Source organism: Danio rerio, chromosome 21 (genome assembly GCF_049306965.1).
Source record: "Danio rerio strain Tuebingen ecotype United States chromosome 21, GRCz12tu, whole genome shotgun sequence".
Lineage (NCBI taxonomy): Eukaryota > Metazoa > Chordata > Actinopteri > Cypriniformes > Danionidae > Danio > Danio rerio.
In genome coordinates, this window is record NC_133196.1 from 30494145 (window position 1) to 30512540 (window position 18396).

An 18396-nucleotide genomic window follows, 5' to 3' on the forward strand; every position below is an offset into this window, starting at 1 on the left:
ATAATTTTAAAGATAAAAATCGGTGTGAAAGAAACAAGAAAATGTTTATGTCAAATCATGATTAAATAAAAAATTCTTGATATTATATTTATTTGTTCATATACAGTGCATTCCATGAAGTGTGAAAGAATGTTCCGAAAAAAGAGATTTCGATGGATCATATAGTTCTGTTTAGGGGGTCTGGGACCAGTTGGTTTGTTCAGATAAACACACTGAATCAGTCAGAATTTAGACTAGTGTCTGAATATAGTTTGTTTGCTGGTCTGTTTAAGGCACGATATTGATCTGTGGAATGGGAAAGCAATGGGATTGCAGGTGTTCTTTGCATTTCATTTTGACGGGTGCAATTATAATTAATTAGAATTTATTTGTTAACATACTTTTAAATATTGCAAAGTAAAGTAATATTGCATATATTGCAAATATTGCAAAGTAAAAACCTCAAATACTGTAAACAGTGGTTAGGGCAAGGAAAGGTTCAGTTACTATGAACTAAACTGAACTGTTTACAAAACATTAACACTGATCCTGTTGAACAGAACAAACCAGCAAGTTACAGTAAAATTATTAAAATAATCATGACCATTTTTGTAATAATCACCAGTTATTTGCTCTTCTGCTATTGTGTCGGCTTTCTTGGCTTTTGCTATCGTGAACTACACAGTAAGCACAGAGTGCCTGTACTTGTTTTAAACATGAAGGTGTTAGGAACTTTTGTGATGCCCTCAGCTATTAGTGTTGTCTTTGAAAATAGTCCACAAGTTTGTCCTTGCAACTGGGATGTTTGATTTCTAAATCTCATTTTAATTTAGAAGGCTTCATGCTCTCTTCTAAGAGCACCTCACTACATATGACACACTGAGGTTTTAGGCCTTTTTTGTTGTTAATATATGTTATATGTTAATATATGTAAATCCATACTTACATCCATACTTACATCCATAAATACATATTCGGGGTCATACTTGCGCTTCGACATATTTGTTGTGATAATTAAACAAAATTTCACATGTGAAACGGGACAGTTGTCGCACGCGCATTTCAAAATAAAAGCTCGGTATAAGCAAAATAAGTTAAAAATGATACTTTTGCTGTTTTTGACCAAACTCTGCAACCCACTGAAAAAGTTTCTGCGACCCACTTTTAGGTCGCGGCCCACCAGTTGAGAAACACTGATCTAGAGCAATGGTCTCAAATGCAACTCCTGGAGGGCTGCAGCTCTGCACAGTTTAGCTTCAACCACCTCCAACTCACACCTGCTTAATAGTCCCCAGAGTAGTCTTGATCACCTTGATTAGTTGGATCAGCTGTTTTTGATTAGATTTGGAACAAAACTGTGCAGAGCTGTGGCCCTCCATAAACTGAGTTTGAGACCTATGTTCTAAAGACTTTTCATACCTGATGATGATGAGAGATACCAACAAAATCTTACAGCAATTCGTAACTTTTTGATTTAGTGGCTAATTCGTATCAATTTGTACGATCTAATTCATACAATTTAGTACGATTTGCTCATCACCCAATGACGGTTGGGGTTAGGGATGGGATTGGGTGCCATGCCTCCTTTATAAAATTGTACGACTGAACTCGTACGAATTTGTACGAATTACCCACTAAACTGAAAAACTTAAAAATACTTCCTCATGAGATCAGGCTGTAGATACTGAGCTTTTCAAAGGTTCGAAACAACTGAACTAAGCATTCGAAACCTTACTAATGCAAAAGCAGATTTAATTACATAAAATACTCTTATTACTTACCCTCATCATTACCAAGACAGAAAGAAACAAACATTAGGTGGCTGCCATTTGATTGGCTGATCAAATAATTAATGAGGAGTCAAACTAATACAGTGGCTGGTGAATGTGTATATATTAAGTTGTTATTCATTAGAACGGTATATGATAGTTTGATAACAGTGTAAATAAATGTAAATAATAAAGGTATGGAACTCATGCACTATAAATTGGACCAAATACATAAATAATACAACAACTTTTTAAGAAAAGAATAAATTTAAAACAAGACCTCTTGGTAACTATTCAGTTTTGCTATTTAAAATAATGCTGATTATAATATAACACATAAGTTGCAAATTCTCCTCGTTCACAGGAACATTTTGGTAAACCTTTCTGGAAATTGTTTGATTGCAACAAAGGGTATTTTGCAAGATTTCATCATAGCAGTTTTGATGGTGCACCATTTTTTTCTCAATGCATGCAACCATTACATATGCAGAACTAAACATCGCTGTGTATTTCCTGCATGTCATCAAAAGAGAACACACACACACACACACACACACACACACACACACACACACACACACACACACACACACACACACACACACACACACACACACACAAAAAAACATCTCAAATACAAAATATTAAGACTGTATTTTTCATATTGTTACCATGTCATTTTAAAAAGTTGTTTTAAATTTGTCAAGACATGGCAAAATGTTCTTATTAAATTAGTTTTGACTAAAATCTGTGTAAATGCAAGTGATGTCAACAGTACATATTCAAATTTTGCTCACACAAACTAATGTGGAAGGACACACAATACAGTCACATTTTCACACATTAGATTTAGATATTATTATACACTCAACAAAAATGTAAACACAAAACTTTTTGTGCTTTGCTGGTTGATAAATTGGACATTAGATTTTCAAACCCTTGGTCTGACCCTGTGATAGTTATTGAACACTTAATGAACTGACTATTAGTGATGAAATAAAGTATTTTATATACAAATGTCAATTTAACCATTAAATACATTTATTTAAATACTATGACTTATGCAGTGGGTGCCATCTCACAATCAGATGTGCAAAGAGATTTATCCAACCTAGCTGTTGAATGTACATCAGTACACTTGTTATGTTGGTGTATTGTGGGATTGTCTGAGCACAATTCAGAACATCTGCTATACGGTTTTTAGCAGTATCTGAATGCAGACTTGCATATGCAAGCTGAGACATGCAGACATGCAATCTCAGACACAATACATGCCTTAATATTACAAATGGGGCCAACAAAATGGGCCTTTTAGTGTGGCCTAGTCAAAGCCCAGACTGTAACCACATACAGAAGCTGTGGAATGGCCAACAGAAAGTTTCTGTCAAAAGAGCATAAACAAGATAAGAGTTCTGAGTATTCACTTACATTTCCTTACATTTTCACTGTGGTGTGTTTTGTAATAAAGTATTGGCTAATTTGTTAAAAACTTTAGAATTACCACATCAGATTAATTTAAATTTAAATACATTTACATTTTTTTAGGTCTGCACAATGCTGCAGCGGGTAGCACATTCTCTCTTCACAGCAAGAATGTCGCTGGTTCGAGCCTTAGCTGGGTCAGTTGACATTTCTGTGTGGCGTTTGCATGTTCTCCCCGTGTTTGCGTGGGTTTCCTCCGGGTGCTCCGGGTTTCTCCCACAAGTCCAAAAACATGCGCTATAGGTGAACTGGGTAGGCTAAATTGTTCGTAGTATGTTTGTGAATAGGTGAGTATGAATAGGCGACCACAGATTAATAAAGGGACTAAATGGAAAAGAAAACTAATGAATGAATACATTTATCCATTTATTAGATGCTTTTATCTATAGTGACTTACAAGTCAGGATAAATGCTTTACTATTGTACTATAGTTCAGAAACACTACATATTTTGCTATAAGTTACTAGTATTATTTCTTGTTGGCTAAAAATGAAGCTAAAAATGTAGTGATGTGCTTAAAGTAACTTTGCTTACTTCTCTATTTAATTCCCTTTTTTCAGATTTTCTTGGGTTATGACATAACAATTTATGGTAATTGAATTAATAGAAACATTAAAAGTGGAAGTATAAAACATTGGCAGAAACCTTGCAACTCTTTTTTTTATATTTTTTTATTTGACCTACAGTTGAAGTCAGAATTATTAGCCCCCCTGTTTATTTTTCCCCCAATTTCTGTTTAATGGAGAGAAGATTTTTTTCAAAACATTTCTAAACATAGCCTAATAGTTTTAATGACTCATTTCTAATAACTGATTTATTTTATCTTTGCCATGATGACAGTACATAATATTTTACTAGATATTTCTCAAGACACTTCTATACAGCTGACATTTAAAGGCTTATCTTGGTTAATTAGGTTAACTAGGCAGGTTAGGGTTATTAGGCAAGTTCTTGTATAACAATGGTTTGTTCTGTAGACTATTGGGGGAAAAATATAGCTTAAAGGGCCTAATAATTTAGACCTTAAAAAAATAACTAAAATTAAATAAATGAAAACAGCTTTTATTCTAGCCAAAATAAAACAAATAATACTTTCTCTAGAAGAAAAAAACATTATCAGACATATTGTGAAAATATCCTTGCTCTGTTAAAAATAATTTGAGAAATATTTTAAAACAAAAATAAATAAATAAATAAAAGCAAAGGGGAGCTAATTCTGACTTCAACTGTACTTATATGTGTGAATTTCATTTCCTCACAGCATGAGTCTTCATTTTTTTAGCCAACGCCCAATGGCCCAATCTTGTTCTTGTAGTTTTCATATTTGAATATTTGAATTATTTTAATTGTTGTTAAATGCATGTTTTTGTCATTCCGAAAATTGATTGTATGAAGACAATTCAAGTGACTTTTTCATAAAAAGTATTTGATGTTATTTTATGTATTTGTCCAGTCACTTCCTCTTGTTAACCTTATTCTATAAATATGTGGCCCTGCTCTGTTTTCATGTCATTTGCTGTGTGAACCTGACAGGAACATCATGGAGTGTGCATCATGGCTTGCTATATTCATGCTCACAATACAAAGTCCTCTCATAATAGGTAAGCCATTTTGCTTTGTCTTTAACACTGATGTTAGTTTATATGAGAAATAGAAAAAGAAAGGTCTGTTTTTCAGTGGAAGTGCTGATTCAAAAGAAATGACACACTTTAACATGCATTCAATCTTTTTTTTACTATATACATTTATTTTATAGACTATATATGACCCTGAATAGTCTTATGTTGCATGGGTATGTTTTTGGCAATAGCAGAAAATACACTGTATAGGTCAAAGGGACAGATTTTGTATTTCAGCTATTAATTTAGGTAAAGATCTTGTTCCAAGAAGACATTTTGTAAATGTACAGTAAATATATCAAACTCAGTATTTGAGTTTTAACATGCATTGCTTAAAGGATAACTTGGACAACTTTAATGGTGATTTTATCTCAATTTTATATATTTTTAAAATCAAAATCCAGATATTTAAATAGTTGTATCCCAGCCAAATATTGTTCTAACACAACAAACCATACATCAACTTAATTATATTATAATTCACTTTCAGATAATGCGGAAATCTCACTTTACAACAATTATGACTGGCTTTGTGGTCTTGGGTCAAATTCCCTATTATTAGTCTGCAAAAAAAAAAAAAAATAATAAAATAAAATAAAATAAATAAATAAATTAATAATCTTGTTTGTGATGTTTAGAAACTTTTGTTTTATACTATTAGAAGCATAAAAAAGATATTGTTTATTGCAAAGCACAGTTGAATGTATGCATAAAATTATCATGAGTAAAATAATTTTTTTTTTTAGTGCAGCTGATTTAATATAACTTTAGTAAATTACATTAATTATATTTTAATTTAAAAGAGCATTCAAGGCCTATACAAAGTTTTTATACTTTGAAAAAAGCAGCATTTTAAAAACCCAAATCTAGCTCAAATATAGACCTATACTGTTCATTTACAAAATATATTTGACATTTTTCTATATTTGACCCATATTTGGTCTGAAACAACCCATTATGTTTAGAGTGTAGGTATTGTTTAAATGTAAAATACATTTGCAATTCAGATTTTTTTATAAATGAATGCACATAAAATCAAGATTATTTTTTGGCATTGATGGTTCTAAAACATCATTTAATCTTTTCATTTAAAGGTCAAAATCAAAAGGTTTTTCATAGTAGAAAATGTTAATAAAATTTAGCAGTGTTGGTAAAAACATTGCAACGTTTTCTTGAATGTAATTTTACCACAGCACGACACTACATTTTAGCCAATACCTAATCGCTTGATCTTGTTTTTGTAGTTTTCAAAGGAGAAATATTTGTGTTATTATTATTATTATTATTATTATTATTATTATTATTATTATTATTATTATTATTATTATAAGTATTATTATTATTATTTTTTTTATTGTTGTTGTTTTTAAATGTATGTTTTTGTAATCCTGAAAATTGGATGTTTTTTAGACATTGTGTAAAGAAAAATCAAGTGAATTTTCTTAATAATGTATTTGTCCAGTCACAACATAAAATAATGCAAAATTGGCATTCAAATTTTATTAAAAGTTTCTGCAAAGGTTTTTTATTAAAAATGATTCTTTTAAAATGTTAAAGGTGCAAATTTGCAACACCTTTATTATTTTTCTTATTTGTCCTTCTATAGGTGCACCACCCTCTATTTCATGCCCCGTTAAAGATATCAGAATTAAAGGAGGCAGTTTTTCTATCTCAAAAGATGGGAGCTCCATAATATTCAACTGTCCAGAAAACTATTACCCAACCATTAGAACCCGTCGCTGTACCAAAGGAAGATGGAGCGAGCTGCCCAAAGGAAAACGCCTGGAATGCAAAAGTGAGCAATGTACCATCACCCAAACAAAATCTTAATCTTATTCAGAATTATAAACACAACCATTTTTTCTGCTGCTCTCAAAACAATTGCTTTTATCTCAGAAATCACTTGTCCGGATCCTCGTGCATTTTTAAACGGAGATGTGCATCCATATTCACCAAGGTATTATGTGAACGATACAACCAGATACTTTTGTCAGTCTGGCTATGATTTCCGCGGCTCTGAGTCTCGTGTTTGCCAGGCCAATGGGAAATGGAGTGGAAGCACACCGATCTGTGGAAGAAACTGTAAGTTGGAAATTTCCCTAAAGTGCAACTACAAAAGTTCTGTCCAAAAACCTTTGTTCTTCTTTTTAAACAGCGGATTACTGTCCTGACCCCGGAGTTCCTGCTGGTACTACAAGAACAGGCAACATGTTTCACATTGGTGATAAAGTCACATACCGCTGTGACAATAAATTGAGCTTGATCGGTTCCAAAGAGCGAACATGTCAGGATAATGGACAGTGGTCAGGAACAGAGCCACAATGTTACGGTAAACACCCCTCTCTATGTCTTAAAGGCACAATACGTACGTTTTTTTTTCTATTAAAATGTACAAATGGATAGAAGAATGTTCAAAATGCTCAATTAGCATTTTTAATTAGTTATCACGTCCTCTATGGTCCTATGTTGCAATGCTATTTTCACCACAAAGCCTTGATTTCTGGCTTCCCTGTTTTATAGAAAACAGGGAAAACACCAAAGACGCTTTAATATGTTGTGCATTTTATTTGGGGTATGAGAAGCACCGCTTCTTCTCAACATTGATCCTGCATCTCGCTGGTCTGTAATCAGCAATTGCTTCACCAGTATTGTTTCGCTTTGATGGTCTCACACTGCTTTATATTACCATGATAATGCGATTTAAATACTTTAACTCATGCATGAAGATGATTACTGTAGGGGTCTTGTAGATGTAATGAAGACTACAACTAAACCCCTCAAACTTGTTATACCTAATGAATTACGTTTTTTTCAACTTAAAACCGTTTGATCTTATAAATAAAATTAAAATCGCTCATTCTTTTAACTGTAACAAGTTGAATTATTTCATTTTTTTTTCTCATTAAATTAATTCATAAAATAAATGTATTAAAATAAATGTATTTAAAAAGATTCTCAGTCTATTTATACATTCAGCTTTGCTAATGTTGTTGTGTACATACAGCTGATTTTACATACGACACCCCGGAGGAAGCCTCAGATGCTTTCAGCAGTTCTCTAGTGTCAAACCTACAGCTTACTCAACTGCATGAAGAAACAGGTAGTCTTGAGCAACTCTCTCAATCTTCCTCCTCTTTAAGATTTTTTTTTCTGTCACCATCACTTTTTTATTATATGAGACCAACTGTTGTGTTTTCAGATCAGTACGGAAAGAAAATACAAGTGCATAAGGGGGGAAAACTGGATATCTACATAGCCCTGGATGTTTCTGACAGCATAGATGAAGAAGATTTCGAACGGGCAAAAGATGTCATTAAAACACTGATAGAAAAGGTGAATAGTGCCCTGATAATTCATTCAGATTTATCTTCCTGCAGAGTTCACCTGCAACCTTTACGCACATGTCTTTATATACCAGGGCTCTTTCAGATCCTAGTTGGCTTAGTTGTTTTTGATCAGAGTTGGAGCTGAACTCTGCAGGAAGGTAACTATCCAGGAACTGGATTGGGCACCACTGCTCTAAAGCTCTGATTCGTCATTATTAATTGTTTTCAATGTGTGTATGTCTGTTGTCTGTATGGCCAGCCATTTTAACCTTTAATCTATAAAATGCATACCTTAGTTCATAGTTACCAGTGATCATAATATCTCATAATATCTTCAAAATATCTCATTTTATGCTAAACTGAAAAACAAAAACAAAACAAAACCTAAAACAAATTTGAGGAAGTCAGTAAATTTTAGTAAAAATTATTAGTTGACTATACTTAAAAAGAGTAAGTAAACTCATTTACTTAAAATGATTAAGTAAATGAACAACATGCATAATATAAAAAAGTAAGTCTGTTGTCTCTATGGCTAGTCACTTTAATATTTAATCTAAAAAACATACTATTGCGCTGTCTCTGAGTGCATATGTGTGTGGGTGTGTGTGTGTGTGGATGTGTGTTTGTGTGTGTGTGTGTGTGTGTGTGTGTTTGTGTGTGTGTGTGTTGGTTTTGGTGGTTTACAAGGCAAACATGTTTATAATTACTGACAACCCAAAAAGTTATGGTAACTCAAACCAGGGAAAGTATTAAGGGAAGTATTGTAAACTTAATTCATTTGAGTAAACGAAGCAATTTGAGCACAGTAAAACCCAATAAGTGAAGAGAACTCAAATTGAGTACTGCCCAATAAATTAAGGCAACTCAAACCAATTGAGGAAACCGATTGCTACAAACAATTTCAGTTAAAAAAAACGTATGTATATGAGTGCTGTGAACTTAATCCATTATTAATCCAGGTATTTAATTAACTCATTACCTTCAACACTGAGTAGTAGTGACCCCAGATGAATAAAGGGACTTACCCGAAAAGAAAATGAATGAATGAATGTTACAATGGCTTGCCATATATTAGAATGAGAGAAGACACTGTAACTAAATAGCTTTTCAACAGCCTCACTTTTTGGTCTTTATTGATTGTAAACCTATAAATAAACCTATAATGATAAACCTATAATGATTGCATGACTCCACAGATCAGTTATTATGAAGTTTCCCCGAACTATGAGATCCTACTCTTTGCCACAGACACTGACCGGATAATCTCCATGAGAGAGTTCAAGAACGGGCAAGGAAAAGATCTGTTAAAAATCATACAAAAACTGCAGGATTATGCATATGACAGTACGTACATTGTGCCCATAGGCAATGAGATGTGATTTAAAAGATTATTATTACTGTGCCAAAAAAAGGACATGCTTTTGTTCAGATCCGAGTTACTCATACGTCATTTTTTGGTGTCACACAGAAAAAGGTCAACGATCAGGAACTAATATCGCCCAGGCTTACAACAAAATTTACGAGAGTATGACAATAGAACTAATGACAAATAAGGAGGACTTCAAGGCGACCCAGCATATCGTCATCATGTTTACTGATGGTATCTATCAACTTACATACTTAGTACTGCGCCTTTTGAAGTGTGTTTTATTCATTCTGTTGAATGGTTAGTTCACCCAAAATGAAAATGATGTTATTAATTGCACACCCTCATGTCATTTTAACCCCCGAGATCTCTTCAGAACACAAATTAAGATATTTTAGGCTCTTTCATCCTGCGTAGACAGAACCAGTCAAGAAATTTTCAAAGTCCAAAAAAGGCACCAAAACACTGCACAAACACTTCATGTGACTTCAGTGGTTCAACTGTTATCACACAAATCTCCAGGAACACTATTAGAATTAGCAGTACAATGTAGTAAATGCGCACCCTGATCTGATGTGAAAGACATGGCGAACAAAGTTGTTTTTACAGTTTTTTTTTGCATAGACTGTAAAAATACAGACGGAGTATGCATGGTCACCTATAGATTTCTGAAGATCGCAAATTAAGCTACAAGTGGGCGTGGCCAACCATTGCCATTTTGTTTGCATGTCATCTTCCCGACCATGGGTAACCAGAAATGGGCAAAGAGGTGGGGTGTGAGCAGAGCTACAGATACCTCTAGCATTTTGCTTAGATGAGTTTTTCTTTGGGAGAAAGGCTTAACACTTTATTATCGGCGATTACTGTCATGAAGGGTAATATAGCTATATGCACCAAAACATCTTTTGTATCAGGCTGTAAACATGTTTTTATCAGCGGTAAAATTGGCCAATTTCGCACTGCAGTCAGTGAACATCTGGAGTTTCTGCAGCCAGCCCCCAAAGGCCAGTTGATGAATTGCAGTTTCAGTTACCTGCGTATTGGCTTCATGATGGAGAGCGGGATGTTGCGGCTTGGTTTTTTGGTGCACAAAAGTGTTCTTGGAACTTTGTATGGTTACAGTTGAACAACTGGAGTCACATGGAATGTTCTGACAATGTTTTTGGTTCATTTCTGCACTTAACGTTGGACCCCTTGCTGTCTAAGGAGGATCAGAGAGCTCTCGGATTTCTGTTTTAGTATATTAATTTGTGTTCCAAAGCTGAACAAAGGTCTTACAGGCTTGAAACGACACAAGAGTGAGTAATTATTTAATAACGGATTTCGTTGTCATTTTTGGGTGAATTAATGATTTAAGAAAACACATTTGACCACAAATCAGAAAATGTATCTATGTTAACTGTACTTTACATTTCATTTTGTTCTTCAGGTCAAGCCAACATGGGTGGTAGTCCAAAACCATTGGTGGACAAGATCAAAAGTTTGGTCAGACAAAATTCAGTGGAGGAAAAACTTGGTGAGGAAGAACACGAATGATTGAAATAATCTATAAATCGGTTACTAAAAGCAGACCTTCAAAAACATCTCATGTTTGTTGATGCTTTTTGTTTTTCTACAGAACTCTATGTGTTTGGGTTAGGGAATGATGTGCATGCTGAGGACATTAATGATTTAAAGACTGACAGGGCAAATGAGAAGTTTTTCTTCAAGCTTAAGTCCTTGGATGACTTGAAGGAAACATTTGACAACATGATTGGTACTTTATTATTATAATTTTTAAGGAAGTACTTGATTCATGCTGTAGATAAATAAACTGAGATCAAAAATAATCTACCATGCTCAGAATATCCAAAAATGACCTGTTTTTTCGTACATATCATTGAACAGATGAGGGCAACAGTGTAGAGTTATGTGGACTTTACAAAGACTACGATGATGAGTTTGAAAGCCATAAGCGCCGTCAATACCCCTGGCTAGCAAAGATTTCCGTGACTGTGAGTATCCACATGATGTATTATATAAGTTTATTTCTTATTGAAAGGGTCACGAGGAGGAGATGGAGATTAGTAAACACAAAATTCTCAACATTCAGACAATTATTTCACTTTGACAGTGTTAAGAGCATCACAGCTTTCCAGAAATGCACACTACAGAACACTACATATTACAACACGTATTTTGTCCATTAAGTATTAGCGTTTATTAATTTGCTATTAGAGCATATAGATACTAGTACGTTTATAAAAGTTATTAGTACTTATTCATGAGATAGTGATGCTCTTACATTATACTGGCATAAAAAAATTTGTTCACTCATGATTGAAAATGTACTCTTAATTTACTCACCTTCAAGTTGTCCCAAAGCTGAATGATCTTCTTTTTTATTGTTGAACAGAAACTGCTAGCCATTGACATCCATGGTATCCAATGAACTCATTACCTTCAACACTGAGTTCAAAACTCTTCAAATGAGTAGAATAACCTTTCAGTATATTTTGAGTTAACTACACTCCTTTCATTTGATAAAGTTGACTGTTGGGTTTTACAGTGTATAAAATATAAAAAATACACTGTAAACCCCAAAAGGTTAAGTTAACTCAAACTGTTTGAGGAAACCAATTGCAGGAAACCATTTAAGTTTTGAAACAAAATTATTTGATTATGAATAGTCATATACAGTTGAAGGCAGAATTATTAGCCCCCCTGAATTATTAGCACCCGTTTATTTATTTCCCCAATTTCTGTTTAAGGGAGAGAAGATTATTTCAACACATTTCTAAACATAATCGTTTTAATAAGTAATTTCTAATAACTGATTTATCTTTGTCATGATGACAGTACATAATATTTTACTAGATATTTTTCAAAACACTTCTATACAGCTTAAAGTGACATTTAAAGGCTTAACTAGGTTAACTAGGCAGGTTAGGGTGATTAGACAAGTTATTGTGTAATGATGGCTTGTTCTGTTGGCTATCTAAAAAAATCTAGCTTAAAGGGGCTAATCATTTTGACCTTAAAATGGTTTTAAAAAACTAAAAACTGCTTTAATTTTAGCTGAAAGCTGGGGCTAATAATTCTGACTAATAATTCTGGCTAATAATTCTTCTTAGTTCAGTTATTAAATCGGTATGAGTTCATTTCAGAACAAATTAAGTCCAAACAGCTATATAGCTACTTAAATGTGTTAACACAAAAATCGAATGAATTAATTCATAACTCATGAGGTTTGTCTCCTGCTTATCCAGCATATGCTTATCCAGCATATGTTTTACACAGCAGATGCCCTTCCATCCGCAACCCAACCACTGGGAAACACTCATACTTTACACTACAGCTAATTTAGCTTACTCGATTCACCTATACATGTCTTTGGACTGGGGAAAACCGGAGCATGAACATGCAGAGAACATGCAGAAATGCCAACTGACCCAGCCGAGACTCGAACAAGCAACCATCTTATTGCAAGACGATCATCCTACCCACTGCACCACTGTGACACCTGAACTCACACTCATTCTTTGTATTTTATTAGGTCTGGACAAAAATTTCATAGAACTTTCTTTGCTACGCTAGCTCTTTGAACAGTTTGTTAATTTATCAAATTTACAATGACAAAAGCCAATTGTCTGATGTTTTTGCAGCGCAGCACTGGAAAAAATTCAAAATGCATGGGGTCATTTGTCACCTCGAGCTTTATCTTAACAGCAGCTCACTGCTTCAGGGTTGATGACACACCTGCTACCATAACTATTGACCTGGAATCAGAAAATCAAGGTAATGTACACTTTCAGCCATATCATTTGCATGAGCATTTCAGTTCACAAATCATCTCAGCAGTTGTTTTTTTCTAGGAATCAAAGTAAAATACATTCATTCTCATCCCGACTATAACATCAAAGCAAAATTGAACTTGGGAATACCTGAATACTATGAATTTGATGTAGCTCTTCTTCAGTTGGAGAAACCTGTAAAGATGAGTGTCAATCTTCGGTATGAAATGCAGCTCGTCACTTGACATGCACTGTTTTATGTAAATAAAAATACAGTTGTGTAATCAGTTCGTTGTATATTGTTATATATCTGTACAGGCCAATCTGTATCCCCTGCACCAAGGAAACCAATGGAGCTCTCAGACTTTCAGATCGTGAAGGAACATGCAAAAAACATAGTGAGTTAAAGCATATTTGCATAGTTACACATGTATTATTTATATCTAAAGGTTCTATGGTTGACTTAAACAATTTTAAACATAATAGTTTTAATAACTTATTTCTAATCATTTAGAAATGTATTCTTTGCCATGATGAAAGTGCATAATATTTTACTAGTTAAAATATTGTTCTGTTCACTATAAATATTGTATTATTTGAAAAAAAAAAAAAAACGACAATTTCACAGGAGAGCTAAAAACTTTCTTCAGCCGCATTTCTCATTAATAATAAGTTTAATTTGATATACTGAAATAAGTCAAATTAAATAATAAAAATTTGAACAAAAAAATACAAAAAGTTGCTTAAACTTAAATTAAACTAAAATGTAAAACAAACACTATAAAGATTAAAGCTATGTATACTTGTAATTTGAAGCGGACATAGGAGGTGCGGTTCCAAACTAGGCATGGCTGACATGAAACTGAGGTTTTGGCACAGTGTCAAGATCCCGAAGCTCAAGTGTTTCGAAACACTGCACCGAAGCATGATCTGAAAAACCCATGTCACGTGACTAAAGTGTTTCAAAACATCTGGTCATGTGACTAAAGCGACTCAAAGCATTGATCATTTCAGAAGCGTTTCGAGACCTGGAGAATCTGTTTTCACTGACAGGGTCAGAAAAAAGCTTCTGTTTCGTATGGCCTAGTTGACCATGCGTGTGCCTGATGTTACTGTGCTTCAAATATTTTTTATGTTCGTAATACTCCAAAATTATGATTTTATGTATTTTAATTATGTTACTGTTTCATGGTGTAGTCTAGATAGAATACAGCTGCTGATACGCCATCAATTTAGCATCATTTTTAACACTGTAAAACAATTAATATTTTTACAGTACTGTGATGGTTGGGTTTAGGTTTTGGGTAGACGTTAATAAAATACAATGGGAAATTTAATTAATAATATAAATAACTCCTGTTAACTTCTGGCCACAACAGTATCTGATCTTACAACAACCCTGTTTTATGACCAAAACAAGACATATTTATTCAAAAAATGTTTATTCGAATGTCTGTACAATAAAACAAAACGATCCAAGAACAAAGCATTTCAAACTGATATTAAAGCATTTCAAAATAGCTGTATCAGCCTGGATTCTAACTGCTCTACTAAATCACTTGAAGCTTCAGCACTACAAAGTGGGGTTTAATACCTCAGTTTGCTCATCTGTTCTTTGCTGAAACTGTTCCAGTGCAATACATTAAAAAAATTACCACTAGGTGTCACCGTAGAGTGGGATTTCGAAACGTTTCGATGCTTCGACACATTTGCTTCGACTGGTTCACTGTTTCATAAAGCCTCGCTTTGCCCACCACTAATCCAAACACAGGTTTATTAGAAAGGTCAAGCAAGCAACGGTCTCAAACAGGTGCAAACAGTTGTATGCAGGCAAATCCAAAGCCGGGGTCAATAAACAGGCAAATGGTCAGTATAGGCAGCAATGATCAAAAACGAGATCAAACATGGAAGGACAAGACCAGGAAACTGCGTTGTTGTTCACAAAGAAGATAAACAAAACTCAGCCAAGAAAGTGTCAAAATAAGCCGTATATATGTGTGTGTAATCAGTCCATGAGCAGCATGAGCTGTGGGAGTGTAATCAATAGAGACTTGGAGCAGGTGTGTGTGTGTGTGTTGCATGACTGGAACTTGTAGTCCATATACCAGCAGATTTGTAGTCCTTTAGCGATCTGCACAGGCTGGATTGCTGGTGACTGACAATACCATTAATAATCAAATAAATGATTAATACTTTTATTACACACTTCAGTTGTGTCTCAATACAAAAAAATAAGACATAAAATAAGACACACATAAAATACTACAGATTCTATTTTTATTTATTTATTTTGCAGAGGAATTACTAATGACCGGAGAAACTGTAAAAGCTGCTTTCATGTCCGAAGTCAGAACAAAGACTGAGCAAAAGGATATCACAATCAAGCAGGGAAAACTGGTAATAATATATTGTATTATGCTAATGGTTCTCTTTATGCTGCAGTTTTTTGTGGTATTTTACAGGTCATAAGGATTTGGCGTATAAGTTAAACAATTAAACATGTATATTTACTCAGCTCAGTTATAAAGTTCTAAAAACCGATTTGTTCTTCAGCGGCAAGCTTGTGTTGAAGATGCCAAGAAAGCAGCAGGAATGACTGCAGAAAAAGCTACAGATATTGTTACAGATAATTTTCTGTGCAGCGGTGGTATTGACCCCACAACAGATGAAATTGCCTGCAAAGGTACGTTTGATTTTTGCATACTATTTAGCTCTAATCTACCAATCCTAGTGATGCTATTAGTATTAGAACATTTTAATAACCTTGTAAGGTTAGTTATAAGGGATAGCTCACACAAAACTAAAATAATTCCTCACCATTTTCTCACAATTAAGTGGTTCCAAATGTTTATGAATTTCTTTATTTTGCTGAACATAAAACAAGTTATTCTGAAGAATTTTGGGGGGAAAACATCCATTGACACCAATAGAAACAAAAAATCTAAATGAAGTATAGTATTAATATGGAAATCAATGGCTGTTTTTTCTAACATTCTTCAGTGTATCTTCCTTTATGTTCAACAGAAGAAAGCATTGAAACAGATTTTAATCAAGCAAATGATGAAAGAATTATTATTATTTTTTGTCTAACTGTCCGTTTAATAAATTGAGTTAGTTACAAGTTGATAATGCTGTCCATGTCAAAAAAACAGGTGACTCCGGAGGGGCCACTTTTGTAGTCCCCGGTGGTCGAGTGGTCCAGGTGAGATTTTGAATAATTTTTCATGTTTGTTTATTCCTGTTCACACAACTCAGATCATTTCAAATCTTCTGCCTAACTCACCAAAAGACTATAAGAGTTATTCTTGTCTGATTTGACAGATGCTTGATGCTTGTTTAATGTTTGTGTAATCTTGGACAGGTTGGTATTGTTAGCTGGGGAGTGAAGGATCTGTGTAAGCGCAGCCCGAAGCCGAGATCTGAGTCTTACACCAGAGATTACCATACGAATCTGTTCAGTGCTAAAATTCTCTCATTCCTGAAAAAATACCTGGCGGATGAAAAACTGGGAACCCCTCTTACGTTCATGTGAAGATTGTGTTTAACGGTAGTTTGTTTGCTTGCTAACAAAAGCATGTCTCTAAGTTAAACGATTGTTTCTATTATATTTTCCTGTATTGTGCCTCATTGAAAGCATTGTGGAATAATATAACAGCAGTAATATGTTCATTTAGCATGTATTTTTTTGTCAGTTTGAATGCTAACTCAAACTTGTAGTATATCAGTTTATAATAAAAATATATTTATCTGTGTATTTTTGTTCTTGTGCTCTTGTAAGCTTTACACAAAAAAATAATAGCAATAAAACAATCTAAATAACTTCCTCTTCAAGTTGTGCAAAGTCTGAATTAAATTAGAATTTATGTTTTTTACTGGCTGTTTGAAATTTGACCATTTGCTTCTGCTCTGCAATGGCAGTCAATCACTGCAATAAATGCTGGGTTCCACAGGGTAAATGCAGAAGGACTATTAATTTTTTAGTAAGCTGGTTAAAACGATTCAGGTCGTTACAAAATCCACACATTTAATGTCTGTTTTCTTTAAAAACCCATGATCTGTCGGCGCAATAGCCTAGTGGTTAGCACGCTGACATATGCTGCAGTTGAACTTCAGGGCATACTGAGTTCAAATCCTGGCTCACTTACATTTGCCATCTCTACCCTCTCTCTCCCACTTCATTTTCTGTCTAAAATACTGTCCTATCTGCTCAATAAAGGCAAAAAGGTCAAAAATATATGTAAAAAAATAAATAAAAAATAAATAAAATATACATATATTGTGATTGATATATGATATAAAGTGTGTCTCAGAATGAACAAGAAGCACTGCAATAAATCCCATTTTTATGCAACATGTCTTTAAAATATGAAAATGTTTTTTACTCCATTTTCAAAGGAGTTTCAGCGCTAGCCTGCTGATCCTGACAGTGCGTGTGTGTAAATGGCTTTTCATCTTATTTTACACCTGATCAACGAAATGAATACTTTAGTCTATTTAACTGATTATATTTTAATAATATTACAACATTGATTCTGTAAAATGGATCACATTAGCATTACATTAACTGCTCACCAGAAGTTTATTGGGGAAATAAACCCTAGCTGTGCAAACGCTACCCCATCGATTTGTGTTGGGGCAGCATAAAGGAATTAAGTTAACTTGTTGCTTTTTACAAATTTCAGTGGATTTAAGTGAATTTAAGCAAACATCATTAATTGGGTGTTCTCTGACAGTGTCAGTTTGAAGTGATAAAAATCAAGACAATGCTTTTTAAATTTTATTGCTTAACAGGATATTGATTTTTGATATCAAGAATTAAATGGTTATCATCACCATACTGAAAAAAAAACAGCTTAAACCAGCCTAGGCTGGTTGGCTGGTTTTAGCTGGTCGACCAGGCTGGTTTTAGAGGGGTTTTGGCCATTTCCAGACTGGTTTTCAGCCATTTCCAGCCTGGTCTTAGCTGGTCAGGCTGGGTGATGACCAGCTAACACCAGCTTGACTAGCCTGGCCAGGCTGGGAGCCCAGCCAAAACCAGCTATGTCCAGCTTAAACCAGGCTTGTCAAGCTGGTTTTAGCTGG

The 18396-nt window shown here is 34.1% G+C and overlaps 2 protein-coding genes across 2 annotated transcripts in view; one reads left to right on the plus strand and one right to left on the minus strand.

Moving 5' to 3' along the window:
* The window catches only part of si:dkeyp-50d11.2, a 195899-nt gene that overhangs the window by 126659 nt on the left and 50844 nt on the right, over positions 1-18396 (minus strand). The window lies entirely within an intron of this gene.
* Positions 4764-17066, plus strand: cfbl (complement factor b, like). The gene is given in 18 exon segments (NM_001083858.1): positions 4764-4831; positions 6456-6644; positions 6746-6931; positions 7005-7178; positions 7854-7949; positions 8049-8182; positions 9372-9519; positions 9644-9775; positions 10971-11057; positions 11160-11297; positions 11429-11535; positions 13186-13318; positions 13396-13534; positions 13633-13712; positions 15611-15711; positions 15868-15997; positions 16467-16516; positions 16676-17066. Coding segments are annotated over 18 exon segments (2256 nt in total). The 5' UTR covers positions 4764-4770; the 3' UTR covers positions 16847-17066.